The sequence below is a fragment of the Phocoena sinus genome, chromosome 12 (genome assembly GCF_008692025.1).
Source record: "Phocoena sinus isolate mPhoSin1 chromosome 12, mPhoSin1.pri, whole genome shotgun sequence".
Classification (NCBI taxonomy): Eukaryota; Metazoa; Chordata; class Mammalia; order Artiodactyla; family Phocoenidae; genus Phocoena; species Phocoena sinus.
Genome location: NC_045774.1, coordinates 25083522 through 25110876, shown reverse-complemented (window position 1 = coordinate 25110876; position 27355 = coordinate 25083522). Strand labels below are relative to the sequence as shown.

General features: G+C 41.4%; 1 protein-coding gene across 1 annotated transcript in view; it reads left to right on the top strand.

The window, feature by feature from the left end:
* ECT2L (epithelial cell transforming 2 like) overlaps positions 1 to 27355 on the top strand; it is an 82484-nt gene that overhangs the window by 13106 nt on the left and 42023 nt on the right. The window contains 5 exon segments of the mRNA XM_032650854.1: positions 330 to 456; positions 1555 to 1694; positions 26437 to 26496; positions 26498 to 26546; positions 26548 to 26584. Coding sequence (XP_032506745.1) covers positions 355 to 456; positions 1555 to 1694; positions 26437 to 26496; positions 26498 to 26546; positions 26548 to 26584 — 388 coding nt within the window. The 5' untranslated portion in view covers positions 330 to 354.

Below are 27355 nucleotides of genomic sequence, written 5' to 3'. Positions count from 1 at the left end.
GGGGGCGCCCTCTTTGAGCCCTTCAGATTCTTGCTTTCCAGAGAAAGAAAAATTCAGTATTCATGGCTGATAAAGAATCATTCCAATTTCTGAGTCATTTTGCCAGCAGAGTAAAAAACAGCTCTGGTTTGGATTCACATTTGGGTCCAGGTAGTTGAGGAGAGAATAATCGCAATGATTTAGAGTTCATGAACTCTCTGTGTATATTTGTATGGATATATATATATATGAATTGCTCTAATTGTATCTATAGAAACAAATATATGTAAATGAATTGCTGTAATTAGATTATTCCTATATGGACAACATTAATATACTGGATGTTCTAGGTGTGGACGAAAATAATTTGCTGAGATGTCAGCTGGGAATTCTCCCAGGGAAAGCTTGGAAATGGAGAGCTTCCACACAAGATTCAGTGCCTGGACACCTTTTAGCAACAAGTCATTAAATTGACAGGTGAGTCACATACTCTAGAATAAGACAAGCTTTCTAAGGTGAATTTTACTGTGATATATTGGGTCTCATGTTGCCATATTTAAAATAAAATAAATACTTGTAAAGAACTTAGTTTTTGAGTCACTTTAAACAGAAATAAACCTAGCCCAAAGACAGTCTCTCCTCACCCCAGTCCACGACTCCAATCTTATGGGAGGTGCAAGAGCTGCTCCCACTTTTGCCCTGTCAGCACCTCCAGAGATGAAACAGAAACCTCCAGGACACACCCTGGTTGCTGTAAGGGGGAGGAGACAAGAGAAGGTGCTTTGGTGGTATTTTGGTGTGGAGAGTGTTGATATGTTTGTTGTTTCTTTAATTCTCTCTTCCCTTTTGTGCCAACTGCATGGTTCCCTGGGGCCAGGGGATGCCCCTCCTTTGAAAGATAATGCAGGAAGTAGTCACTGGGATGGCCCAGGCAGCCCTGCCAGACCTTCATGGAAAAGGGGGCTGCCTGGGTCCTCAGAGCTCCTGCGTGGTCCAGGCGCATGCACAAGGGAAGGAGACCAGATGGGCTGGGACCAAAGCCTGACTAGTAATAAAGACAGTGGGTTTATGTATGTCCTCTGAGCCAAGCTGGACTGAAGTCCTCGTTTTGGGGGACGCTGGTCCTGGTGTATGTCTTTCACGGAGACACTCCTAACAATGGCTCTTCAGCAAAATTTACTAACTTTCCTTTTGGTGGGTGCTATGAAGAGGTAGGACTATGGGTTAGTAAAATCACACCTACTTCACATGGCCCTGTTTTCACAATTAAGCAAGTAGCCAGTATGTGTTTTCAAGATGAAATGTTTGGGATCTGTTTCCCGGACCACATTAGCTTAGGTGGAAACAATAGTGAGGATCCATTACCTCTTTGGGCCCTCCTTGAGCCCCTCTGCAATTACATGCCTGCCAGCCTTTCCCACCAGCCCACCCAACAAGCCTGGGCTTGCCTGCATCCCTAGATAAAAGGAGTTTAATCTGAAGGGAGAGACGATTCAGGTGCTTGCAAACATTAGCGGTGAGGTTGTTAGGTGCCTATGGATTGCTTAGCAACTAAGAACATATTGAACTGTAAAGGAAAATGTCATTTTCTCTCCCTTATCGCTCTTTCAGTAAAGAGTTGCTCTTATAAGTCATTGATTTGACCTCTGGACTAACAAGCAACATCAAGAATTCTTATTCACGATTTTTTTATGATGCACTAAATTACAATTAAGGTAAATGTAGCCTAATGATGTAATTATCTTAAAGAAAATAAAATATCATAAAATGTTCATATAACTTTTAAGAGTTTCTTTTTTTCTACAGAAAAAAAGCAACTGATTTTTTTTTTTTTTTTTTTTTTTGCAGTATGAGGGCCTCTCACCGTTGCGGCCCCTCCCGTTGCAGAGCACAGGCTCCGGACACACAGGCTCAGCGGCCATGGCTCACAGGCCCAGCCGCTCCGCGGCATGTGGGATCTTCCCAGACTGGGGCACGAACCCGTGTCCCCTGCATCGGCAGGCGGACTCTCAACCACTGCGCCACCAGGGAAGCCCCAGCCGATGAATTTTTAACATTCTCTTAGTATATTAAATTCTCCTTGGAACTCTCAGACAGATAAGATATTTGAAGTAGGTACTCCGAAATATTTGTTACATGAATGAATAGATCCAAAAAATATCTGAGAAATGACAGTGGCAGCAGCATTTAGGAATATGGGCAAGACTCATATGGCAGTGGTCACTGATTGCCGTTAAGTCCTGGTTCTTCTTATTCTTTCCCTTGCATCCTATTATATCTGTAATTTATTTCAAAATACTCCAGCATGGCTGGTGTGACATGTGAAAGTGTTAGTTGAAATTACACCCAGGGGCAGCTAGTGTTCTGATCAAGAGTTAGTATTCTAGGGGTGATTAGCTAGCACTATATTGGAAAGGTCACAGTGTTTTAGTTATACCAGACACTTTGCTAATTAGCATAGTAAATATTAGATATTAGTTATTATCAGAGCAACTAGTGGCTTGTTAACATGCTGGTTGAATGCTAGAAATGGCCTGTCTTTGGTGAAATTAAAGGTATTCAGATATGTGGACTGACCAAAATATTCCAGAGAGCCCTCCGGCATGCCTGGACCTGTCTGAAGAATCCAGCCAGGCCAGTTGGTGCTTATTAAGGATGGTTTCATCTCCAAAAAATGGCCCTGTCTGACTGGGGCTTTTCTGGCAGCCTGAGGCCACAAAAAGGATAGTAATAGAATCCTGTTTATGGAACATTGTTCTTTCTCAGTTGAATGAATCTTTCACCCAAAGGGCAGAGAGCTGGGATTTTTGTCAGGCCTACAGAGGAGGCTGTATGAAGTGGTTTGGGCTTATTTACTGAAGTTTGTTCAGTGAAACTCCAGGTAGGGATCATTTGGGGCTGCTTTCACTACAGCCTGGTGGTGGGGCTCGGGGGACAGGCTAACCCTCAAACTTCTTAGATATTCACCAAAAAGTGTCAGAGTCGTGCAAGACCAAATGGGGTAATTTTAGTTTACAATACCTGCTTCTCTCAGTCTTTCTTACACTTTCACACAGTCATTTCATCTCTCCTACCTACGAACGCACCTTCTCCGTTGTCAGCTTTCTCTGCATCTGTGGGGCTCCTAGTGGATTATCCCTGATGGAGTCACCAAGTCACTGGAGGGAGACAGCCATCTTCCAGGCACGTCAAAAGAGGCTGCAAAGACAGGCCACAGACAAAGAGGCTCTTCAGTCAATGCTTAAAAATCAGGAGGGGACTTCCCTGGTGGAGCAGTGGTTAAGAATCTGGCTGCCAATGCAGGGGACACGGGTTTGAGGCCTGGTCCGGGAAGATTCCACATGCCGCAGAGCAACTAAGCCCGTGCGCCACAACTACTGAGCCTGCACTCTACAGCCCGCAAGCCACAGCTACTGAGCCCACGTGCCACAACTACTGAAGCCCACGTGCCTAGAGCCTGTGCTCTGCAACAAGAGAAGCCACCGCAATGAGAAACCCACGCACCACATTGAAGAGTAGCCCTTGCTCGCCGCAACTAGAGAAAAGCCCGCGCACAGCAGCAAAGACCCAACGCAGCCAAAAATAAATAAATAAATAAATGTATGTTTAAAAAAAAAATCAGGAGGAAGGGAGATTTTTATGGTAGTCATTGGGTAGGCTTCCTTTGACTTCAATTTTGCAGCTTTCAAGATAAGAAAATAAGAGACCAAACCCTTTATCCATAATTGCTTTGTGGGCCCTCCTGTTCTAGTCTCATGTATCACAAACCGAGCAATTTTAGTTGTAACCACTGGAGGTCATTAGTGATCTTGTGGTATATTTTGAGGCTCATCAACATTAGGCCTGACATTTTTTTCACTGGAAACTTCATTCACTGTCTGGCACCTGAATTCTTTCTGTGGGAGAAGGATATGGAACTAACCTGTTAAGTGAAATGACGCTGCTTTGTTTGACAGCAGCTGTGTTTCTGCAGAGTTATGTGTATTTCATAGTCCCATGAAGCTGTTATTACATGTTCTGGGCTCCTAATTTCGGGGGAAGTTGTATGTCAATTTCTGGTCTCTGGGTTTGGCATCCTGAAACCAGGATCTTTAATTTGTCGTGGTGGTTTTTGTTGTTGAACATCAATCAGGTCATTCCCCACAGTCTGGATGAAGTCTTTCTTACATGACTTCCTGCCATCTCTTTTGGTCAGCCATTTCTTCCCTCTTAATGACAGCTGAAGACACCATGTGCAGATGGTCTAATCCAGTTTGAGCTGTGCTTGATTTTAACCCAATCTAAAAGCCCAACTTATTTTCATTTTTAGCCTAAAGTTAATGCAATAAAATTTTAAAGTATCTTTATTGAGATGTAATTCACATACATAAAATTCATGCATTTAAAGGACACAGTTCCATGGTTTTAGCAGGGGTCCCCAAGCTTTTTGGCACCAGGGACCGGTTTCGTGGAAGACAGTTTTTCCAGGGTTGGGGGGGTGTTTCAGGCAGTAATGTGAGCGATGGGGAGCAATGGGGAGCGGCAGATGAAGCTTCACTCACTTGCCCTCCGCTCACCTCCTACTGTGCGGCCTGCTTCCTAACAGGCCGTGGACTGGTACCGGTTGGTGACCCAGGGGTTGGGGACCCTTGGTTTTAGTACATTCACAGAGCTGTGCAACCACCACCACAATTTAAGTTTAGAACATTTTCATCACCCACAAAAGAAACCCCCTATCTATTAGCAATCACTCCCCATTCCAATCCCCCTCAATTCCAGCCCTGCACAACCACTAATCTATTTTTTTTTTTTTTTTTTTTTTTTAAACATCTTTATTGGGGTATAATTGCTTTACAATGGTGTGTTAGTTTCTGCTTTACAACAAAGTGAATCAGCTATACATATACATATGTTCCCATATGTCTTCCCTCTTGCGTCTCCCTCCCTCCCACTCTCCCCATCCCACCCTTCCAGGCTGTCACAAAGCACCGAGCTAATATCCCTGTGCCTTGCGGCTGCTTCCCCCCAGCTATCTACCTTACTACGTTTGTTAGTGTGTATATGTCCATGACTCTCTCTCGCCCTGTCAAAACTCACCCTTCCCCCTCCCCATATCCTTAAGTCCGTTCTCCAGTAGGTCTGCGTCTTTATTCCTATCTTACCCCTAGGTTCTTCATGACATTTTTTTCCCTTAAATTCCATATATATGTGTTAGCATACGGTATTTGTCTTTTTCTTTCTGACTTACTTCACTCTGTATGACAGATTCTAGGTCTATCCATCTCATTACAAATAGCTCAATTTCATTTCTTTTTAAGGCTGAGTAATATTCCATTGTGTATATGTGCCACATCTTCTTTATCCATTCATCCGATGATGGGCGCTTAGGTTGTTTCCATGTCCTGGCTATTGTAAATAGAGCTGCAATGAACATTTTGGTACATGACTCTCTTTGAATTTTGGTTTTCTCAGGGTATATGCCAAGTAGTGGGATTGCTGGGTCATATGGTAATTCTATTTGTAGTTTTTTAAGGAACCTCCATACTGTTCTCCACAGTGGCTGAACCAATTCACATTCCCACCAGCAGTGCAAGAGTGTCCCCTTTTCTCCACACCCTCTCCAGCATTTATTGTTTCTTGATTTTTTGATGATGGCCATTCTGACTGGTGTGAGATGATATCTCATTGTAGTTTTGATTTGCATTTCTCTAATGATTAATGATGTTGAGCATTCTTTCATGTGTTTGTTGGCATTCTGTATATCTTCTTTGGAGAAATGTCTATTTAGGTCTTCTGCCCATTTTTGGATGGGGTTGTTTGTTTTTTTGTTATTGAGCTGCATGAGCTGCTTGTAAATTTTGGAGATTAATCCTTTGTCAGTTGCTTCATTTGCAAATGTTTTCTCCCATTCTGAGGGTTGTCTTTTGGTCTTGGTTATGGTTTCCTTTGCTGTGCAAAAGCTTTGAAGTTTCATTAGGTCCCATTTGTTTATTTTTGTTTTTATTTCCATTACTCTAGGAGGTGGGTCAGAAAGGATCTTGCTGTGATTTATGTCATAGAGTGTTCTTCCTATGTTTTCTTCTAAGAGTTTGATAGTTTCTGGCCTTACATTTAGGTCTTTAATCCATTTTGAGCTTATTTTTGTGTATGGTGTTAGGGAGTGATCTAATCTCATACTTTTACATGTACCTGTCCAGTTTTCCCAGCACCATTTATTGAAGAGGCTGTCCTTTCTCCACTGTACATTCCTGCCTCCTTTATCAAAGATAAGGTGTCCATATGTGCGTGGGTTTATCTCTGGGCTTTCTATCCTGTTCCACTGATCTGTCTTTCTGTTTTTGTGCCAGTACCATACTGTCTTGATTACTGTTGCTTTGTAATATAGTCTGAAGTCAGGGAGCCTGATTCCTCCAGCTCCTTTTTTCGTTCTCAAGATTGCTTTGGCTATTCGGGGTCTTTTGTGTTTCCATACAAATTGCGAAATTTTTTGTTCTAGTTCTGTGAAAAATGCCAGTGGTAGTTTGATAGGGATTGCATTGAATCTGTAGATTGCTTTGGGTAGTAGAGTCATTTTCACAATGTTGATTCTTCCCATCCAAGAACATGGTATATCTCTCCATCTATTTGTATCATCTTTAATTTCTTTCATCAGTGTCTTATAATTTTCTGCATACAGGTCTTTCGTATCCTTAGGTAGGTTTATTCCTAGATATTTTATTCTTTTTGTTGCAATGGTAAATGGGAGTGTTTTCTTGATTTCACTTTCAGATTTTTCATCATTAGTATATAGGAATGCCAGAGATTTCTGTGCATTAATTTTGTATCCTGCTACTTTACCAAATTCATTGATTAGCTCTAGTAGTTTTCTGGTAGCATCTTTAGGATTCTCTATGTATAGTATCATGTCATCTGCAAACAGTGACAGCTTTACTTCTTCTTGTCCAATTTGGATTCCTTTTATTTCCTTTTCTTCTCTGATTGCTGTGGCTAAAACTTCCAAAACTATGTTGAATAAGAGTGGTGAGAGTGGGCAACCTTGTCTTGTTCCTGATCTTAGTGGAAATGCTTTCAGTTTTTCACCATTGAGGATGATGTTTGCTGTGGGCTTGTCATATATGGCTTTTATTATGTTTAGGAAAGTTCCCTCTATGCCTACTTTCTGGAGGGTTTTTATCATAAATGGGTGTTGAATTTTGTCGAAAGCTTTCTCTGCATCTATTGAGATGATCATATGGTTTTTCTCCTTCAATTTGTTAATATAGTTTATCACATTGATAGATTTGCGTATATTGAAGAATCCTTGCATTCCTGGAATAAACCCCACTTGATCATGGTGTATGATCCTTTTAATGTGCTGTTGGATTCTGTTTGCTAGTATTTTGTTGAGGATTTTTGCATCTATGTTCATCAGTGATATTGGCCTGTAGTTTTCTTTCTTTGTGACATCCTTGTCTGGTTTTGGTATCAAGGTGATGGTGGCTTCGTAGAAGGAATTTGGGAGTGTTCCTCCCTCTGCTATATTTTGGAAGAGTTTGAGAAGGATAGGTGTTAGCTCTTCTCTAAACGTTTGATAGAATTCACCTGTGAAGCCATCTGGTCCTGGGCTTTTGTTTGTTGGAAGGTTTTTAATCACAGTTTCAATTTCAGTGCTTGTGATTGGTCTGTTCATATTTTCTATTTCTTCCTGATTCAGTCTTGGCAGGTTGTGCATTTCTAAGAATTTGTCCATTTCTTCCAGATTGTCCATTTTATTGGCATAGAGTTGCTTGTAGTAATCTCTCATGATTTTTTTTATTTCTGCAGTGTCAGTTGTTACTTCTCCTTTTTCATTTCTAATTCTATTGATTTGAGTCTTCTCCCTTTTTTTCTTGATGAGTCTGGCTAGTGGTTTATCTATTTTGTTTATCTTCTCAAAGAACCAGCTTTTAGTTTTATTGATCTTTGCTATTGTTTCCTTCATTTCTTTTTCATTTATTTCTGATCTGATTTTTATGATTTCTTTCCTTCTGCTAGCTTTGGGGTTCTTTTGTTCTTCTTTCTCTAATTGCTTGAGGTGCAAGGTTAGGTTGTTTATTCGAGATGTTTCCTGCTTCTTAAGGTGGGCTTGTATTGCTATAAACTTCCCCCTTAGAACTGCTTTTGCTGCATCCCATAGGTTTTGGGTCGTTGTGTCTCCATTGTCATTTGTTTCTAGGTATTTTTTTATTTCCTCTTTGATTTCTTCAGTGATCACTTCATTATTAAGTAGTGTATTGTTTAGCCTCCATGTGTTTGTATTTTTTACAGATCTTTTCCTGTAATTGATATCTAGTCTCATGGCGTTGTGGTCGGAAAAGATACTTGATACAATTTCAGTTTTCTTAAATTTACCAAGGCTTGATTTGTGACCCAAGATATGATCTATCCTGGAGAATGTTCCATGAGCACTTGAGAAAAATGTGTATTCTGTTGTTTTTGGATGGAGTGTCCTATAAATATCAATTAAGTCCATCTTGTTTAATGTATCATTTAAAGCTTGTGTTTCCTTATTTATTTTCATTTTGGATGATCTGTCCATGGGTGAAAGTGGGGTGTTAAAGTCCCCTACTATGAATGTGTTACTGTTGATCTCCCCTTTTATGGTTGTTAGTATTTGCCTTATGTATTGAGGTGCTCCTATGTTGGGTGCATAAATATTTACAATTGTTATATCTTCTTCTTGGATCGATCCCTTGATCATTATGTAGTGTCCTTCTTTGTCCCTTTTAATAGTCCTTATTTTAAAGTCTATTTTGTCTGATATGAGAATTGCTACTCCAGCTTTCTTTTGGTTTCCATTTGCATGGAATATCTTTTTCCATCCCCTTACTTTCAGTCTGTATGTGTCTCTAGTTCTGAAGTGGGTCTCTTGTAGACAGCATATATAAGGGTCTTGTTTTTGTATCCATTCAGCCAATCTGTGTCTTTTGGTGGGAGCATTTAGTCCATTTACATTTAAGGTAATTATTGATATGTATGTTCCTATTTCCATTTTATATATTGTTTTGGGTTCGCTACTATAGGTCATTTCCTTCTCTTGTGTTTCGTGTCTAGAGAAGTTCCTTTAGCATTTGTTGTAAAGCTGGTTTGGTGGTGCTGAACTCTCTCAGCTTTTGCTTGTCTGTAAAGGTTTTAATTTCTCCATCAAATGTGAATGAGATCCTTGCTGGGTAGAGTAGTCTTGGTTTCAGGCTATTCTCCTTCATCACTTTCAGTATGTCCTGCCACTCCCTTCTGGCTTGTAGGGTTTCTGCTGAGAGATCAGCTGTTAACCTTATGGGGATTCCCTTGTGTGTTATTTGTTGTTTTTCCCTTGCTGCTTTTAATATGCTTTCTTTGTATTTAATTTTTGACAGTTTGATTAATATGTGTCTTGGCGTGTTTCTCCTTGTATTTATCCTGTATGGGACCCTCTGTGCTTCCTGGACTTGATTAACTATTTCCTTTCCCATATTAGGGAAGTTTTCAACTATGATCTCTTCAAATATTTTCTCAGTCCCTTTCTTTCTTTCTTCTTCTTCTGGAACCCCTATAATTCGAATGTTGGTGCGTTTCATGTTGTCCCAGAGGTCTCTGAGACTGTCCTCAGTTCTTTTCATTCTTTTTTCTTTATTCTGCTCTGCAGTAGTTATTTCCACTACTTTATCTTCCAGGTCACTTATCCGTTCTTCTGCCTCAGTTATTCTGCTATTGATCCTATCTAGAGTGATTTTAATTTCATTTATTGCATTGTTCATCGTTGCTTGTTTCATCTTTAGTTCTTGTAGGTCCTTGTTAACTGTTTCTTGCATTTTGTCCATTCTACTTCCAAGATTTCGGATCATCCTTACTATCATTATTCTGAATTCTTTTTCAGGTAGATTGCCTATTTCCTCTTCATTTGTTAGGTCTGGTGGGTTTTTATCCTGCTCCTTCATCTGCTGTGTGTTTTTCTGTCTTCTCATTTTGCTTATCTTACTGTGTTTGGGGTCTCCTTTTTGCAGGCTGCACTTTCGTAGTTCCCGTTGTTTTTGATGTCTGTCTCCAGTGGCTAAGGTTGTTTCAGTGGGTTGTGTAGGCTTCCTGGTGGAGGGGACTAGTGCCTGTGTTGTGCTGGATGAGGCTGGATCTTGTCTCTCTAGTGGGCAGGTTCACGTCTGGTGGTGTGTTTTGGGGTGTCTGTGGCCTTATTATGATTTTAGGCAGCCTCTCTGCTAAAGGGTGGGGTTGTGTTCCTGTTTTGCTAGTTGTTTGGCATAGGTTGTCCAGCACTGTGGCTTGCTGGTCGTTGAGTGAAGCTGGGTGCTGGTGTTAAGATGGAGGTCTCTGGGATATTTCCACCGTTTAATATTATGTGGAGCTGGGAGGTCTCTTGTTGACCAGTGTCCTGAAGTTGGCTCTCCTACCTCAGAGGCAGAGCCCTGACTCCTGGCTGGAGCACCAAGAGCCTTTCATCCACACAGCTCAGAATAAAAGGGAGAAAATGTAGGGAGAATTAGTAGAAGTATGAGTAAAGAAAGAAGGAAAGGAGGAAAGGAAGGAAGGAAGAAAGAAGCAAAGAAGGAAAGAAAGGAGGGAGGGAGGGAGGGAGGGAGGAAGGAAGGAAGGAGGGAAAGAAGGAAAAAAGACAGAAAGAAAGATGATACAGTAAAAATAAAATAAAGTATAATATAGTTATTGAATTAAAAAATATTTAGAAAAAAAAAAAAAAAAGGGACGGATAGAACCTTAGGACAAATGTTGGAAGCAAAGCTATACAGAGAAAATCTTACACAGAAGCATACACATACACCTTCACAAAAAGAGGTAAAGGGGGAAAAATCATAAATCCTGCTCCCTGAGACCACCTCCTCAATTTGGGGTGATTCGTTGTCTAAAGGAGGGAGGGAAGGAAGGAAAGAAAGAAAGAACGAAGGTAAAGTATAATAAAGTTATTACAATTAAACTTAATTATTAAGAAAAAGAATTTTTAAAAAAAAGTCATGGACGGATAGAGCCCTAGGACAAATGGTGGAAGCTAGAGTATACAGACTAGATGTCACACAGGAGCATACACGTACACCTTCACAAAAAGAGGAAAAGGGAAAAAAATCATAGATTTCGCTCCTAAATTCCACCTCTTCAATTTGGGATCATTCCTTGTCTATTCAGGTATTCCACAGATGCAGGGTATATCAAGTTGATTGTGGAGCTTTAATCCGCTGCTTCTGTGGCTGCTGGGAGAGATTTCCCTTTCTCTTCTTTGTTCTCACAGCTCACAGGAGCTCAGCTTTGGATTTGGCCCTGCCTCTGCGTGTAGGTCGCTGGAGGGCGTCTGTTTTTTCGCTCAGACAGGACGGGGTTAAAGGAGCCGCTGATTCGGGGCCTCCGGCTCACTCAGGCCGGGGGTTGGGGGATGGGGGAAGGAGGGGCACTGCGTGCGGGGCCGGCCTGCGGCGGCAGAGGCAGCGTGACGTTGCGGCAGAGGCCGGCGTGACGTTGCACCAGCCTGAGGCCCGCCGTGCGCTGTCCCGGGGAAGTTGTCCCTGGATCCCGGGAACCTGGCAGTGGCGGGCTGCACAGGCTCCGCGGAAGAGGGGTGTGGAGAGTGACCTGTGCTCGCACACAGGCCCCTTGGTGGCGGCAGCAGCAGCCTTAGCGTCTCCCGCCCGTCTCTGGGGTCCGCGGTTTTAGCCGCGGCTCGCGCCCGTCTCTGGGGTTTGCGCTTTCAGCCGCGGCTCGCGCCCGTCTCGGGGGCTTGCGCCCTCAGCCGCGGCTCGCGCCCGTCTCTGGGGTTCGCGCTTTTAGCCGCGGCTCGCGCCCGTCTCTGGAGTTCCTTTAAGCAGCGCTCTTAGACCCCTCTCCTCGCGCACCAGGAGACAAAGAGGGAAGAAAAAGTCTCTTGCCTCTTCGGCCGGTGCAGGCTTTTCCCCGAACTCCCTCCCGGCTAGTCGTGGTGCACTAACCCCTTCAGGCTATGTTCAAGCCGCCAACCCCAGTCCTCTCCCTGAGCTCCGTCCAAAACCAAAACCCTAGCCTCAGCTCGCAGCCCCGCCCGCCCCGGTGGGTGAGCAGCAAGCCTCTCGGGTTGGTGAGTGCTGGTCGGCACCGATCTTCTGTGCAGGAATCTCCCCGCTTTGCCCTCCGCACCCGTCGCTGTGCACTACTCCGCGGTCCCGAAACTCCCCCCTCTGCCTCCCGCAGTCTCCGCCCGCGGAGGGGCTTCCTAGTGTGTGGAAACTTTTCCTCCTTCACAGCTCCCTCCCACTGGTGCAGGTGCCGTCCTTATTCTTTTGTCTCTGTTTTTTTCTTTTGCCCTACCCAGTTACGTGGGGAGTTTCTTGCCTTTTGGGAGGTCTGAGGTCTTCTGCCAGCCTTCAGTAGGAGTTCTATAGGAGTTGTTCCACGTGTGGATGTATTTCTGGTGTATCCGTGGGGAGGAAGGCGATCTCCGCGTCTTACTCTTCCGCCATCTTCAAGGTCCCCCCACTAATCTATTTTATTTCTCTATAAATTTGCCTTTTCCAGACTTTTCATATAAATGGAATCATACAATATGTGGCCTTTAGTTCACCTGTTTTATAGCATATATCAAGACTTTCCTTTTTATTGCCAAATAATATTCCATAGTGTGGATATGCCACATTTTATTTATCCACTCATCAGTTGATGGAGATTTGGGTAGTTTCCACATTTTGGCTACTGTAAGTAATGCTGCTATGAACAACTGTGTATAAGTCTTTCTATATGGATGCTTTACTTCTTTTAGGTATATAACTAGAAATGGAACTGCTGGATCAAATGGTAGCACTGCAATCAACTTTTAATTATTAAGTGTTTTTTCTGAATTATATTTTCTCCTCTAGTCCCTGTTCCCCCATAACTATGAATAAGCTTGTGAATAAAAGAGAGAATTCAGCATTATTCGAATGCCTGAAATCTTTGCATGTAAGCTCAGCTATATTTGTGCAATACCTTGCTTTTCAGACAGAGAAGCCATTGTTTTAGATGCTTTGTTTTATAATTTCTGAATAACTTTGCTTTAATTCAGGCAGTTATAAAGCTTAAACAGGATATTGAAGTACCAGTCAGAAATATGTTGTCACAGTTTTCATTAAAAGTTTCTTCTTAATCTCTATGAGATATATTCAAATATCTAAGATTTTTCTTTTCTATCCTAATAAATATTCCATATTGTTAAGACTTTGGAAATTTTCTTAAATGGAGTTTTATAATATTTAAGACATTTTTCAAAGGTTCATCTTCTTAAACCTTCCCTCTGGCAAGTTCTCCCTCTCACTTCAACTTAAATGTCACCTCCACTGGGAAGCCTTTCCTGCTCATCTTTCACCCCCATCATTTGTACAAACCTCTATCGTGGCATTTTCCCTGTACATTATGCTTATCTGTCCACACGTCTGACGGTTTCCAGTGGTGTTGTCCCCCTGCCACTTGAGTAGGCTGACCTTTCCTGTGACTCCTTAAAGGAAACTGGGCTGTTTGTGCCTGCCACACTTGAAGAAACCTATGAGAAGATTGAATCAGTCTCCTAGTCACACTGGTGGGACCGGTTTCAAACTGCTTCTGTTCAGCAAGAGGTAATGCCTCCTACAAAGGCCTTTCATTACGGGGCTGGAGCTGTTCAAACTTGTAGCTTTTCCTGGTGGGTGGGGCAACATTCATGATTCATGTAACTGCAGTCCTAAGACCTGGATGGATTGTGTGGGGGTGTGTGTGTGTGTGTGTGTGTGTGTGTAGGGAGAGGGAGATCACCACCCAACAAGGATTAGCTCTTGTTGCTTCTCTCCATCAGAGTCACCTGGAAGGGGGGTTGGAGGGCAGAAAAACGTACCAAAAAACATACCAACCCATGTATAGTTAAGAGGGAACACCGCTGTCCCGCACTCTCGCCGCAGTACACCCACCCCGTCTTCCCTGCAGCCCCTGGGAGGGCTCAGTTGAGGATGTTTATCTCGATTGTAATTTCTGAGGAAATCTGGTGCATAAATTTTTCAGAGACAACACACTTCTAGATTATCCTTAAATATAGAACAGCTACATCACGCTGAGTTACTGACGTCCATGTGAAAGGACATTTTTGTGTGGAGGTGGTGGAGGGGAGAGGGGAGTATTCAGAGACCCATTGTTTTCTAAATATCCAAGACAGGTCTGGAAACGTGGGTCATCCTGACTCTTCCCTCCCCTCAGCCCCATATTCTGGACATATTTCTGTCCTTTCACATAGATCAGATGGTCGTGGGCAACCACATATAATATTAGCATTTGCTGTTGGGTGGCTTTTAGGGGTGGATGAAGCTAAGAAAGGAAATCCTGGAGTTTGAAAGGAGAAGCCAAACCCCGAAGCTGTTTTACTGGGTGGAGGTGGGGACAGAGGGAGAGTGGGTGGTAGGACGGTCACCGGCTTACATTAGGCAAAGCCCCTGCACTTGAAGTCCTCACTTCTGGTTTTATAAGTGTTGCTACTCTCCCTTTGTAATGTTTCACTTCTCTTTACAGTATGGTAGCTCCACTTGCCATTATGTTATACACCGTAGTACTTGCTTATTCATTTACCATCTGCCCATTCCACTAGAAGGTAGCTCCATGAGGGCAGGGACTTTTTCTGCTAACTCTTTCTGTCCCTAGCACTTAAAACAATACCAGGTTCATAGCCACTCAATAAATGCTTGTTTGAATGAAGGAAGATGTGTAAAACACTCCTAATGACGATGATAACAAAAAGGTAATCAGAACAAAGCTTTCCTTTGGTAGTTCTCTCAGAGGAAGGATTTTTTCAAGATATTACAAGTTTTAGAATATAGGATATTACTAATACTTTGCTTCATTGAAGACTTTTCATTATTTAATTAATTCAAGACCTCTATAAAGCAATTCCAAAAGGAATTTTGCATAGTAATAGTACCCAAGGGTGCCATATCGCACACCTCCAGGGGATGCTATTTCACTCTGTCACCTGTGTGAATGGCACCTTCTAAACTTGTTCGTTGCACAACTTCCCAAATGTAGCAGCCCTGATGATACTACCAGCCATTCATAAAGGACAGGATGTTAGCTTCCAGATCTACCAAGTATCCTTTACCCTCTGCGAAGGGTCAAATCCACAGATAGTTCACTGGAAAATGGAGACAAGGTTTTAAGAGACCATTTGTCTCCATTCTGTCTTGTAAAATCTCTTTAGGAAATTTTCAGGAGGGTTGAGGCAGAATGAGAGTAGACGTAGCTCCCTGTGAGACCTAAACGGCTAGCAAGTCTTAGAAGCAGAGGGAGGATACTCTTATTACATACAGAGTAAGTGCCTGGTGACTGCCTGTCATCTTTTGTCCTACCCTCTCTATGTATTCTTTTGATGTCATGGTCAGAATGCTTTCAAGTGCAAATAACAGAAATGGAATTCAAACCAGCCTAAGAAGAAAAGGGAATTTATTGACTTAAGATTTGTCTTCTTTAGGCTGCGCTAGATCCTTAGATTCAATGTTACCAGGGCTCACTCACTCTCTTCCTTCTCTCAGCTCTGCTTCCTTATGTGTGTTGCATAAAACTAAAAAGATAAGTGCAAGACCCTTATGAAGGAAATTAGAAATTTGTATTAAAGGGTAGTAGAAAAAAAAACCCTGGGTAAATAGATAGATATGCTATGTTTCAAGATGCCAATTCTCTCCACATTAATCTTTCAATTCAATTCAATCTTGGTACAAATCCCAAAATGGCATTTTCTTATGGACTTTGAGAAATGGAGTCTAAAGCTAATCTGGAAAAGAAAATGGACTACGACAGCTACGAAAAATTTAAATATAAAGAAAAAAATTAGTAAGAGTTGTACTACCAGATATTAAAACTACTTTTATCCATTTATGAAATATCCCCATGTAGTATCTCAAGTGTAAGGAAGCAAGGACTGAGATAAGTAAGTGCTCTGAAGGGAAGGGAAAGGGCAGGCGTCTTTAAGGGTTGGGTAGATCAGAAAGAAGCTTGGGCGGCTGGAGATCCTTCCTCTTCTTGCATCAATTCCTGTTTAGTGGGCTAGACACTGTCCATCACACACCCACACACCCATGCCATTCCTCAATTCCTCTCCATCTTCCTGACAAAACCCTTTTTTCCCCTCAGGTATCATGTGTTTCAGGGGTGGTGGGTCACACTGACCCCCAAAGAGTGAGTCAGGGTTGGACAGAATCACGGTCATTCCATCCTCTTTGATGCGTCTGGTTTAGAAAGGGCATGTATATATTAATTCTGCCCAAGGAAACACAAGAGAGTGGCTGCTAGAGTTTCTGGGAGAGTTTTCTTCACTCTCAAAGGGACCTAAAAAGGAACTAGAGGGAAGGACGTGCCCTCTTCTGCCCTATAGCCTGTGATCTCTGTTGTGTGCAGATCTCTGCTCACAACAGTCAGTCATTTGGGAACCACCTCAGGGAACAAGTTGGAGGGACCAAAGCAAATTACTGAGCAGGCAAAGTGAAAATATAGAAAATCCTTGGCCATTAGTGACACTGAGTTCTTGAATTCACTAACCCTGGAGCTATCCTGATTTCCCTTATTTAAGGAAAGTGAAAGGAAGATAAATAGGTTTAAAAATGGTCCATAATAGTCCATTTATCTAGTTGTCACTTCTCTTGTTATACCAACTCTCCAGAATCTAGCTGTGAACCAGCCAGGTTTGGAAAAACAAAAAGCATTTAGCAGTCAAACTGATGTCCTTTACACATAGGAGAGAGCGCATCAGACCCTCATGCAGAGTCTAAGTATTTAATTAATTCAGGGCTTCAAATAGGATTATACATTCTCCTAAGGACACCATACATGTATTCAACACTCTGTACTTTGGCATCACCATCAGGATCTTCTAGGCTGCCTCTTCTACCAGTGGGCCGCCAAGTTCACCAATGTTGAGGAGGGTGAACCCGTTAGAGTCACTTGGAGTTTGTTAAAAACATGAACTATGAGCCTCACCCGTAGACATTTTGGCTCAAAACACCTGGGATGGGGCTGAGGAAGCTGTTTTTACTAAGTTCCCATGGTGATTTGGTATCCAGCCAAGGGTAAGACACAAGGCCTGGGTGACCTAAAGGCCCCAAGGCTTCTTCCACCTTTTCATCTACTCCTTCTTGGAGGCTGGAACACAGATGGTATGAGTGTCCCATCCCTCCTATTCTCTATTAGCAAAACAAAATTATTTGTTCTGTTTCTGTAGATTTTTCATGTTTCACTTGCAGTACTTCTTAGCGGTTTTAGAATGTTTCATTGTAAGTAACCTTAAACTTGACACAAATAATAAAAGAAATATTTGACTCTCATGTAATTGGAAAACCCATAGGTAGGTTGGCTGCAGTTGAAGCTCGATCCAGAGATTTAGCAATTAAACGACTTGCTTCTTTCTGGCCCTCTGCTCTGCCTTCAGCAGTCGTGGCGTCATTATTATGGTTCCTCATTTGTGTCCAGAAGAAAAGAATTCTCTGTTTGGTTTCCCTCTGGACTAGTTTGGGTCCATGCCCCCTCCTGCCAGTGGCTGTGGCCACGGGATTGACCCACATGAATTTCATTAGCTTTGACCATGTGCTTTTTGGAGTCAGGAATGAAGTCAGCTCCTGTAGAAGCACATGGACCACCAAATAGGAACTGAAGCTATTTTATCTAAAGAAGAGGAAGTAAATGATGGTTGACCAAAGCTAAAGTCTATTCATGCAGCATTCAACAAATATTTACCGAGGGTCTACTGTATATCAAGTTCTGGGTGAGTGGGATTCAACACTAAGCAGAGTGTAAGAGACCCCTACCCTCTGAAGTTCATATTTTAGTAGACTAAAACTTGGCCCAAAATGGAACAAGAGGGATGTTCATGCACCCCACTGGATATCTGACAGTACAACGTAGCACCGCTGGAAATAATTGGGGGTGTTTTGCATGTCTCAGAAGTTAGAGCACTGTGGTAGACTGGATAATTGTCTCCAAAGATGTCCAGGCCCTAATCTCTGGAACCTATGAGTGTTATCTTGTACAGCAAAGGGATGTGATTAAGAATTTGTGTTGGGGAGATTATCCTGCATCACTGGAGCTCAACATAATCACAATGGTCCTTATAAGGGATGCAAGAGACATCAGAGTCGGAAGAGAAAATGATGTGATGTGGGAGAGATGGAGAGACTTGAAGATCCTATGGTTCTGGTTTTGAAGATAAAGGGGACCTGAGCTGAGGAATAGAGACAGCTACTAGGCCCTGAACGAGACAAGAAAACAAGTTCTCCCCTTAGAGCTTGCAGAAAAAAACCAGCCCTGCCAACACCCTGACTGTAGCCCCGTGAAACTGATTTCAGACTTGTGATCTCCAAAACTCTGAGAGAATACATTTGTACTGCTTTAAGCCACTAAATTGGTGGTAATTTGTTATAATGAACAGGAAATTAATACAAGCAGTGATTTTCTCTTCCTGTTTTTCAACTTTTTTTTTTCATTCTTTATTCTAATGTACACATATCTATTTACCCCCCGCTAAGTTACAAGCACCATACCAGATGCTGGGGACAGAGCAGCAAACAAGACGGCTGCCATACCTTTTGTTTATGGGGCTTCCAGTCCAGTGGAAGAGAAAGACTTTAAATGGTGAATGAGTCCAAAAAAGGACTAAATTTGAGAGTCAGCAAGAAAGGAAACACAAAAATAGTGCTTAGGTTACACTTCAGTGCACATCAAGTGTAAAGGATACAGGTTTCGGCAAAGAATATGAGATGGCGCGAAGTAGGCAGGGCTCAGTGGGCGAGAGTAGTGTCCCACGGGGAAGTGTTTGGGGAGCAGGAATGGTCAGCCTGTTGGGAAGGTGAGAGGATTCTGGCAGTACCCCAGAAATACCACCCCAAAAACCCACTAACATCGCCTTATAGTGTTAACTACATTGTTGCAAAAATAGCTTTTTACTAGCCACGTGACTTGGATCTACCATGCTGGTTCCAGAGAAAGTTTCTTACTCCTTCCTCAGGACCCTACTGCTTCATTGGCCACAAGTCATATAATAATAAGAATCACACAAAGGAAGTCATCCTGCACTCGTGTAGTGATGTCACATCCATGTGCATGCATTATCCTTTATTTTCCACCACCCAAGGGCAGGCATGGCCAACCCAACAGATATCAAAGAAATAGCCACGGTGATGCTAAGTGACAAAGGAAAGGTAACTGGGACCTCACCTAGTCCAGGGGCTCAGGGAAGCCTTCCCTGAGGATTTGACATTTAGGCTGGATTCTGAAGGATGTGTAGGAAATAGACAAGACATTTTTTACCATTCAGTGGTAAAATCAGGCCATTGGAGACACACTGGAAAGTTTAAATAAGCGAAAAGAGGAAACTACCAATCACCCATAATTGTACCAACTAAGTGTAACCTAATTTTTTATGCTTTTATGTACCCATTTAACTATTTACAAATCAGCTTAAAATAAAAAACCCTTCAGTCGCCCTCCTTATTGCTGTACCCACACCCAGCTTTGCTCTCACTCACTGGAGAGCTCAGCGCACGGTTCTGCATTTTCTGTCCACCCCAGACCTGGTCGTTATGCTGTGTGACACTGGCCTCCATGTGGAAATCCACCCAACACAGACCCTTACCACGCCATGGAGCGTGTGTCAAGCCACCAGACAAGACGGGGAGGTGCCGCTTGGGCCACTAGAGTGCAGGGACCTGCCAAAGGCACTCGGCCCTCTCCAGGTCACCTCCCCCATCTGCTCCTCAGCCATTTCATCACAATTCGGGCAGCGTCCTTCTATTTCTTATCACAAACTTCAGAGCAGAGAATTAGATTCAAGTCCCATATCGCTAAGCTTATTAGTTTTGCAAAGCACACATTGTGCGTGGCGCTGCGAGGCGCTATCATGAATTATTCCAATGAAGCTATCTTTGTCACAACAAACGAGCAAAGCACATTTTCTTCACTGTCTCCTCACATGCTGGTATTTCTCTTCACGGATTTCTTACTTTGTGACATTAACTAAAATGCAATGAGCCACAATGTCATTACCACAAACCACCCTAGTTCTCTGCTCCTCATGTACTGACTTTTTTGTTTTTAATGTGACTGAAGCATTTTCTTTCCTTCTTGCTTAAAATTCATTACACTCGAATGTGTCCTTGCAGCAGCACAGACTAGGAACAAATATAAAATATGTATGATTAAGGTTTACTTTAAAAAGCAATTCAGGCTCAATTCTTTTGCTTGGCTGGGATGGAACAGTAGATGCTGTGAGGGTGGGCACAAAGACTCTGAAGATACTGAGACCCATCTCTGAAAAGGAGGCTGAAAACGTTTCTGTTTTGCATCTTATTTTATTGATCTTAGAGTTCCAAATGAGAGCAAGTTGTCTCTCAAGGGCCAGTGGAATGACTATGAAGCAGGAGTTAAGGTCACGAATCCACTGGGATTAACTGTCCTTGGTGTGGTCACAAGTCTCATTCAGTTTGAACGTTAATCTCTATCAATACTGAGAAGACCCCTAAGGGACACCTCTGCCTGTGAGTACCCTGTGCTGTCAGCACACACACAGCTCCGTTCTTTTTCCTCCCACTTACACCCCGACTCCCACCCTCTCTCCAGACTGCCCTGCCAACAGGTTCATTTTAGGCCACTCTGTTTTGTCTCCAGTTATGACAAAGCTGCATGGACAAGGACCAAGAAAAAGCAGTGACTTAAAGTCAGGGGAGTAGAAACACACAAAAATAACAGGCAATCATTAAACCTTGGAACTGAAGCAGGTAGCTGCTTCTTAAAAACAAACAAGAAAACAACAAAAAAACCCACTTTTTACAATAATGTTTAACTTACAAAAATAGTGTAAACAATTCCTCTAAACTTTTCATCTGGATTCCTTGATTGTTCACATTTTTACCTTATTATTTCAAATATTTGAGAGTGAGTTGTAAACGTAATGCCCCACTAACCCTAAGCATTTCAGTATGATTCCCAAAAAGCAAGCACACTGCTGAAAACTCACAGTACATCCTGCAATGTTGGGAAATCAGCATTGGTTCAGCACTACTGTCCAGTGCACAGACTCCATTCAATATTCCTGATTGTTCCAACAGTGTCCTTTATAATCGTCCTTTCCTTCTCAGTCCAAAATCCAATCTAAGGTCATCTGTTGTATTTAGTTTTCATGTCTCTACGTCCACCTTCGATGTGGAGCAACTGCTCAGTTTTTCCTCATCTTTTCTTCCTTGACACTTTTGAAGAGCATAGATCTGCTACTTTGTTTAATGACCTTCAGTTTGTGGTTGGCTGATATTTCCTCAAGACGACATTGAGGTCATACATTCTTGGCAGGAATAACACAGACTTAATGCTATGTTCTTCTCAGTGGATCATACTGGGGGAATAGCATGTCAATTTGTCCTACTGTTTATGATATTAACTTTACCACTTGGTTAAGACGGTTAATTATTAAGTATTTATTAATTAATAAGTAACTAAGAAGTATTTGAGTGATTAGTTTTAACTTAATTAAAAAGTATTTGAATCTATGCAAGTATTGTTTTCCTCGTCAAACTTTTACTTACTAGTTTTAGCATACATTGATGATTCTTACCTGAAGCACTTATTACTGTGATAGCTACCAAGTGGTGATTTTCTCATTTCTTAATTCCTTCTACGTGTATGAATTGGTGTTGTGTAGCAAGGTAGAACATTTCCTTTCCCAAGACTTGTAAGTGAGGCTCCAGTTAAGCCAAAAGTTTGTTAATTCATGGTCAAGACTGTCTCTGGGTCTAATGGATATTCAACAATGTGTTGGTGAGGGTGACTAAGGTCTTGTTTGTACCTAATTGGAGGTGTCATTTTCATTTCACATTGAAACTTTCTGAGGCTTGACCCACTCTATGGGAATTCAGGTCAGAGAAGATCCGCTGCAGGATGAAGTCTGTTCAGTTACCACTTTTCTTTCAGTGAGTTAATCTGAGTCCATTAGGACCCAGTAATTGGGCAGCAGTAGCCACTTAGTAGTGAGAAGAAGTCTTGTATTCCCAGTGGCCTTAGGTAAATGAGTTCGGGTAGGTTCTTATACCAAAGTTTCCAATCAGCTGTGAGATCGGCCACAAATATCTGTAATTCTGCTGAGTTTGGAGGAAATCAGGAGTTTCAGGGAAAAGCTAGATTTACTCATACCTGGATTGCTATCTGGTGGCTTGGGGCTGTAGCAGATGTTTATTGCTAATTATATACAGAGGACAATCAGGTATTCAGTGTCCTTTCTTGTGTATAGTTGTTAGCTGCAGAGCCAGCAGTACATCCTTCATGGGCCATGAAACGTTTCTTTGGCCTAAGATCTATATAGCTTCCAAGATGACCACTCGAGTAGGGTCTTGGATTTCGTATTCATTCAAGATCTGTCTGTACGTACGTGGCATGCTTGTAAGAAGTTTACTTCTTCTGGATCCTCACTTACAAGTCTTTCTTGATGGATGTCATATTTTAAAAGTTTTCTTTATGAATGTCACATTAAAAAATTGTTGAGGGGCTTCCCCGGTGGCGCAGTGGTTGAGAGTCCGCCTGCCGATGCAGGGGACACGGGTTCGTGCCCCGGTCCGGGAAGATCCCACATGCCGCGGAGCGGCTGCACCCGTGAGCCATGGCCGCTGAGCCTGCACGTCCGGAGCCTGTGCTCCGCAACGGGAGAGGCCAGAACAGTGAGAGGCCCGCGTACCGCAAAAAAAAAACAACAACAAACAAAAAAAACAAAACAAAAAAAAATTGTTGAATGTTAAGGTACGATGATAGTATTATATGCAGTATATGTTTAAAATTTTTTTATTATTATTATTTAGTGATAGGGAATTCCCTGGTGGTGCAGTGGTTAGGGCTACATGCTCTAACTGCCAAGGACCTGGGTTCTATCCCTGGTCGGGGAACTAAGATCTCATAAGCCGCGAGGTGCGGCCAAAAAAAACCCCCAAAACCAAAAAACAACATATTATTTATCGATACACACTGAAATATTTATGGATGAAATTATATGATGTCTTGGGACTTCCCTGGTGGCGCAGTGGTTAAGAATCCACCTGCCAGTGCAGGGGACATAGGTTCTATCCCTGGTCTAGGAAGATCCCACATGCCGCGGAGCGACTAAGCCCACACGCCACAACTACTGAAGCCCCCTCAGCTAGAGCCCATGCTCCGCAACAAGAGAAGCCACGGCAATGAGAAGCCCGCGCACCACAAGAGTAGCCCCTGCTCGCCGCAACTAGAGAAAGCCCACGTGCAGCAACGAAGACCCAACGCAGCCAAAAGTAAATAAATAAATTTTTAAAAAGTATAATTAAAAAAAAAAGAAATTATATGATGTCTTGGATTTGCTTTAAAATGATATCGGCATGAGGGAGGAAGAAGAAAAATAGGATGTAGCAGAAACCAGATTGGCTACAGGATGATAATTATTTGAATTAATTAATGGGGTCATAATAGTATTACAAATATTACTGTGAGATAAAGACATTTTCAAATAAAAGGAAACTGACAAGATTTGTTGTCAGAAGACCTGCAGTAAAGAAATGCTAAAGGAAGCTCTTCAGGCTAAGGAAATTGATACCAGATGGAAACATGGATTTATAAACAGGAATGAAGAGAACAGGAAATGATAAATGTGTGAGAAGATATAAAATTTTGAAGTTATTTTAGAGACATATGACTATTTAAAGCAAAAGCAATGTATTGTGGGGTTTATAACATAAGTAGATGCAGTAGAGATAACAACAAAAGCACAAACGATGGTGAGAATTATATTGTTGCACTGGTCTTTAATTTTATATGAATATTACCTCTAAGTAGACTACAAAAAATTAAAGATGCATATTATACTTCCTAGCAACAACTTATAAAACTAATGCAAAGATATCCTAAAAAGCTAATAAAGGAATTAAAATGAAATACAAAAATATGTATTAACGCAAACCAAGGCAGGAGAGGAGGAATAAAGGTTCATAAGACAGATGGGACAACCAAATAACAAAATTGAGACTTGGGTTCAACTATAACAATAATTATATTAAATACAAGCAGACTAAACCCTCAAATAAAGGCAATGGTTGTCAAATGAGCTAAAAAACATTTCATTGACTATGAGGGATATACTTTATTTTTAAAATTTATTTATTTTTTTGCGGTACGTGGGCCTCTCACTGTTGTGGCCTCTCCCGTTGCGGAGCACAGGCTCTGGACGCGCAGGCTCAGCGGCCATGGCTCACGGGCCCAGCCGCTCCGCGGCATGTGGGATCTTCCCGGACCGGGGCACGAACCCGCGTCCCCTGCATCGGCAGGCGGACTCTCAACCACTGTGCCACCAGAGAAGCCCCGAGGGATACACTTTAAATATAAAGGCACTGATTGGTAAAGTATAAGGATAGGAAAAGATACACCATGCAGATAGTAAGCATATAAAAGTAGGATGGCAATATTAATATCAGACAAAATGGACTTCAAGACAAGGAGTATTACCAGAGAGATAGGTAGAGATGGACATTTTATAATAAGAAAAGTAACAATTCATCAAGAAGTCATAACAATTATAAATGTTTATGTACCAAATAACAGAGTTTCACATTACATGAAACAAAAATTGATGGAATAGAGCTAAAGAAAAAAATCAGTATGAATATAGAAGAACTGAGCAATCTTCTTATCCACCTTGAACTAACATTTATAGAAACTAGACACAACAATTTCCAAATATATGTTCTTTTTATGAGCAAAGTAACATTTATACCTTTATACTTCATTTCCTGGTCCACAAACTAAGACTCAATACATTTCAAAATGGTTGAAATCTTATTAAGTATATTCTTTAACAACAATGCAATAAATTTTGGGATTAATAAAAATAAAACATCTAGAAAATCCCCAAACATTTAGAAACTAACAGCACTTATAAATAACCTATGGTCAAAGAAGAAATCACAAGGGAAATTAGAAAATATTTCAAGTTGAATGACAATGAATATACAACATAGCTAAGCATGTGGTCTGCAGCACAGCTTAGAGGGAAAACAATATAATGTAAATGTTTATGTTGATGAGAAAAAGCATTTAAAATTAATGATCTCAACTTCCCCCTTAAGAAACTAGGGGAGGGACTTCCCTTGTGGCACAGTGGTTAAGAATCCTCTTGCCAATGCAGGGGACACGGGTTCGATCCCTGGTCTGGGAAGGAGCAACTAAGCCTGTGCACTGCAAATACTGAGCCCACACACTGCAACTACTGAAGCCCGCGTGCTCTAGGGCCCATGCTCCGCAACAAAAGAAGCCACCACAAGCCCACACACCACAACGAAGAGTAGCCCATGCTCACCGCAACTAGAGAAAGCCTGTGTGCAGTAACAAAGACCCAACACAGTCAAAAATAATTAAATTAAAAAAAAAAAAAAACTAGGGGAAAAATATAGCAAATTACACCCAAAGTACATAGAAAGAGAGAAATGAAAATAAGAGTGGAAATCAATAAAATAGAAAATGAACGAACAATAGAGAAAATCTATGAAAACAAAAGCTGGTTTGTTACAAGTAGTAGTAAAATCAATGAACTCCTAGGAAGAGTAACCAAGGATAAAAGAGAGAAAATATGAATTAGTAATATCAAGAATGAAAAAGGGGATGTTGCTATAGATTCTATAAACATTTGAAAAAAAAAGAAAATTAGCAACAATGTCTTATTAATAAGTTCAACAATTTAAATAGTTGTTTTATAGATTCCACGTACATGGTACATGAATTGAGACAGTTTACTGCTCCCTTTCCAATACGTATACCTTTCATTATTTTTTTCTTTCCTTATTGAACTGGCTAGAACCTCTATTCCATGTTAAAGTAGAGCGTGTAGTCAACCTTGCTTTGTTAGGAGGAAGGCGTTTACTATTTCACTACTAAGTGTGATGGAGCTATAGGTTTTTATTCTAATTGCATTGGGAAGTCACTGTAGGGTTTTCCTTGCATGAGTGACATTATCTAATTTACATTTTTATAAACCACTTGGGCTGCTGTGTGGAGAATGGGCTCTAGGAAGACTGGAGTGGAAGCAGGGAGGCAATCAGGAGGCAGCTGCAACCGCCCAGGAGAGAGGTGGAGGTGCCCTGACTAGAGTGAAGGCTGGGAGGTGGAGAGAAGTGGCTGGGATGGGGGACATATTTGGGGCATATATATCTATAGAGCCGACAGGACTTGCTGATTTATTGAATTTGGGTAAAGAAAAAGGAAAAGACCCATATTTATATCAAACAACTATGTTTATTTCTGACTTTTTTCCCCTGTGGATTTTAGATATTTTTGTAGTGCATCTTGCTCTTTAGAGTGGATCATTGAAAGTGGATACTTAAAAATCTAGCCTTATGTTATTTAGGACTTAATTTTTTAATAGGTAGAACACTAGAGAAAGAACAGTGACCAATATTTATACTGGATTTTAATCAATTTTAGATATTAGTGATCTGAACTAAATTTCTGCATTTTTCTTTTTAGGGTTGTCCAAGACTGGTTTTCAGAAAGGATGCAAGTGGCCAAAGTGGATTTCTCTACCATGCTTCATTTCTCTATGTATCTTTTCCTTTCCAAAAGATTTGTGTGCAGCTGGCACAAGTCAGCTGGCCCTGGAAATTTTTAACTGAACAGCTTTACCACTTGTAATTTCCTAGTAATAGGGCCCAAATGCAGTTGTCATCTGTAATGAGGTGCTTGGGGTAGCTCCCTTTCCTGAAGATAATAACTGAGCATATCTGAACCGTAATTAACTTACCCCTAAGAGAAAAAAATGGGGATGAATTAAATACAGTAATTTATTTTATAAGTCAGGGGGATATACACTCTTCTAATAATTCATGTAATTTTAATAATCTTTAAATACTCAATTTAGTTATTTAGAAACTAATTATCTTGGTTAAGAAGTCCATTTTTGTGTGAAAAATTACTTAAACTTTGGTTTTTACATGATATTGTTTTATTCATGATAACCCACCTCAAAAATTGCTATACAACCACAACTTTAACTGCTCCTCTTGGGCTAACATCTGTTGAAGAATATAAATCTAGATCTACATCCTCTGCCATTATCTCTGCATTTGGCCTGTTTGTCTCCTCTTTTTCTTTTAAAAGACTTAATGAAATGTAAAGGTAGACATACTTTAAATACAAGTCAATAATTTACTCCTTTAACTTATACAAACTTTCCAGAATGGGCTTATGTTGAGATTCTGATCTTGGAGAATACTTGGCTCTCCATGGAGGGGCCACATGCAAAAGGCAACTGTGAGCCCTGGTTTTAGAGCATTTATGAATCCAAGCTTAGTGTTCCCATGGTATACTGTTTCCTCTCTTTTTACTTTCAACCTTTCTGTGTCCTTATATTTAAGGAACATGTCTTATAAACAGAATATGGTGGTGG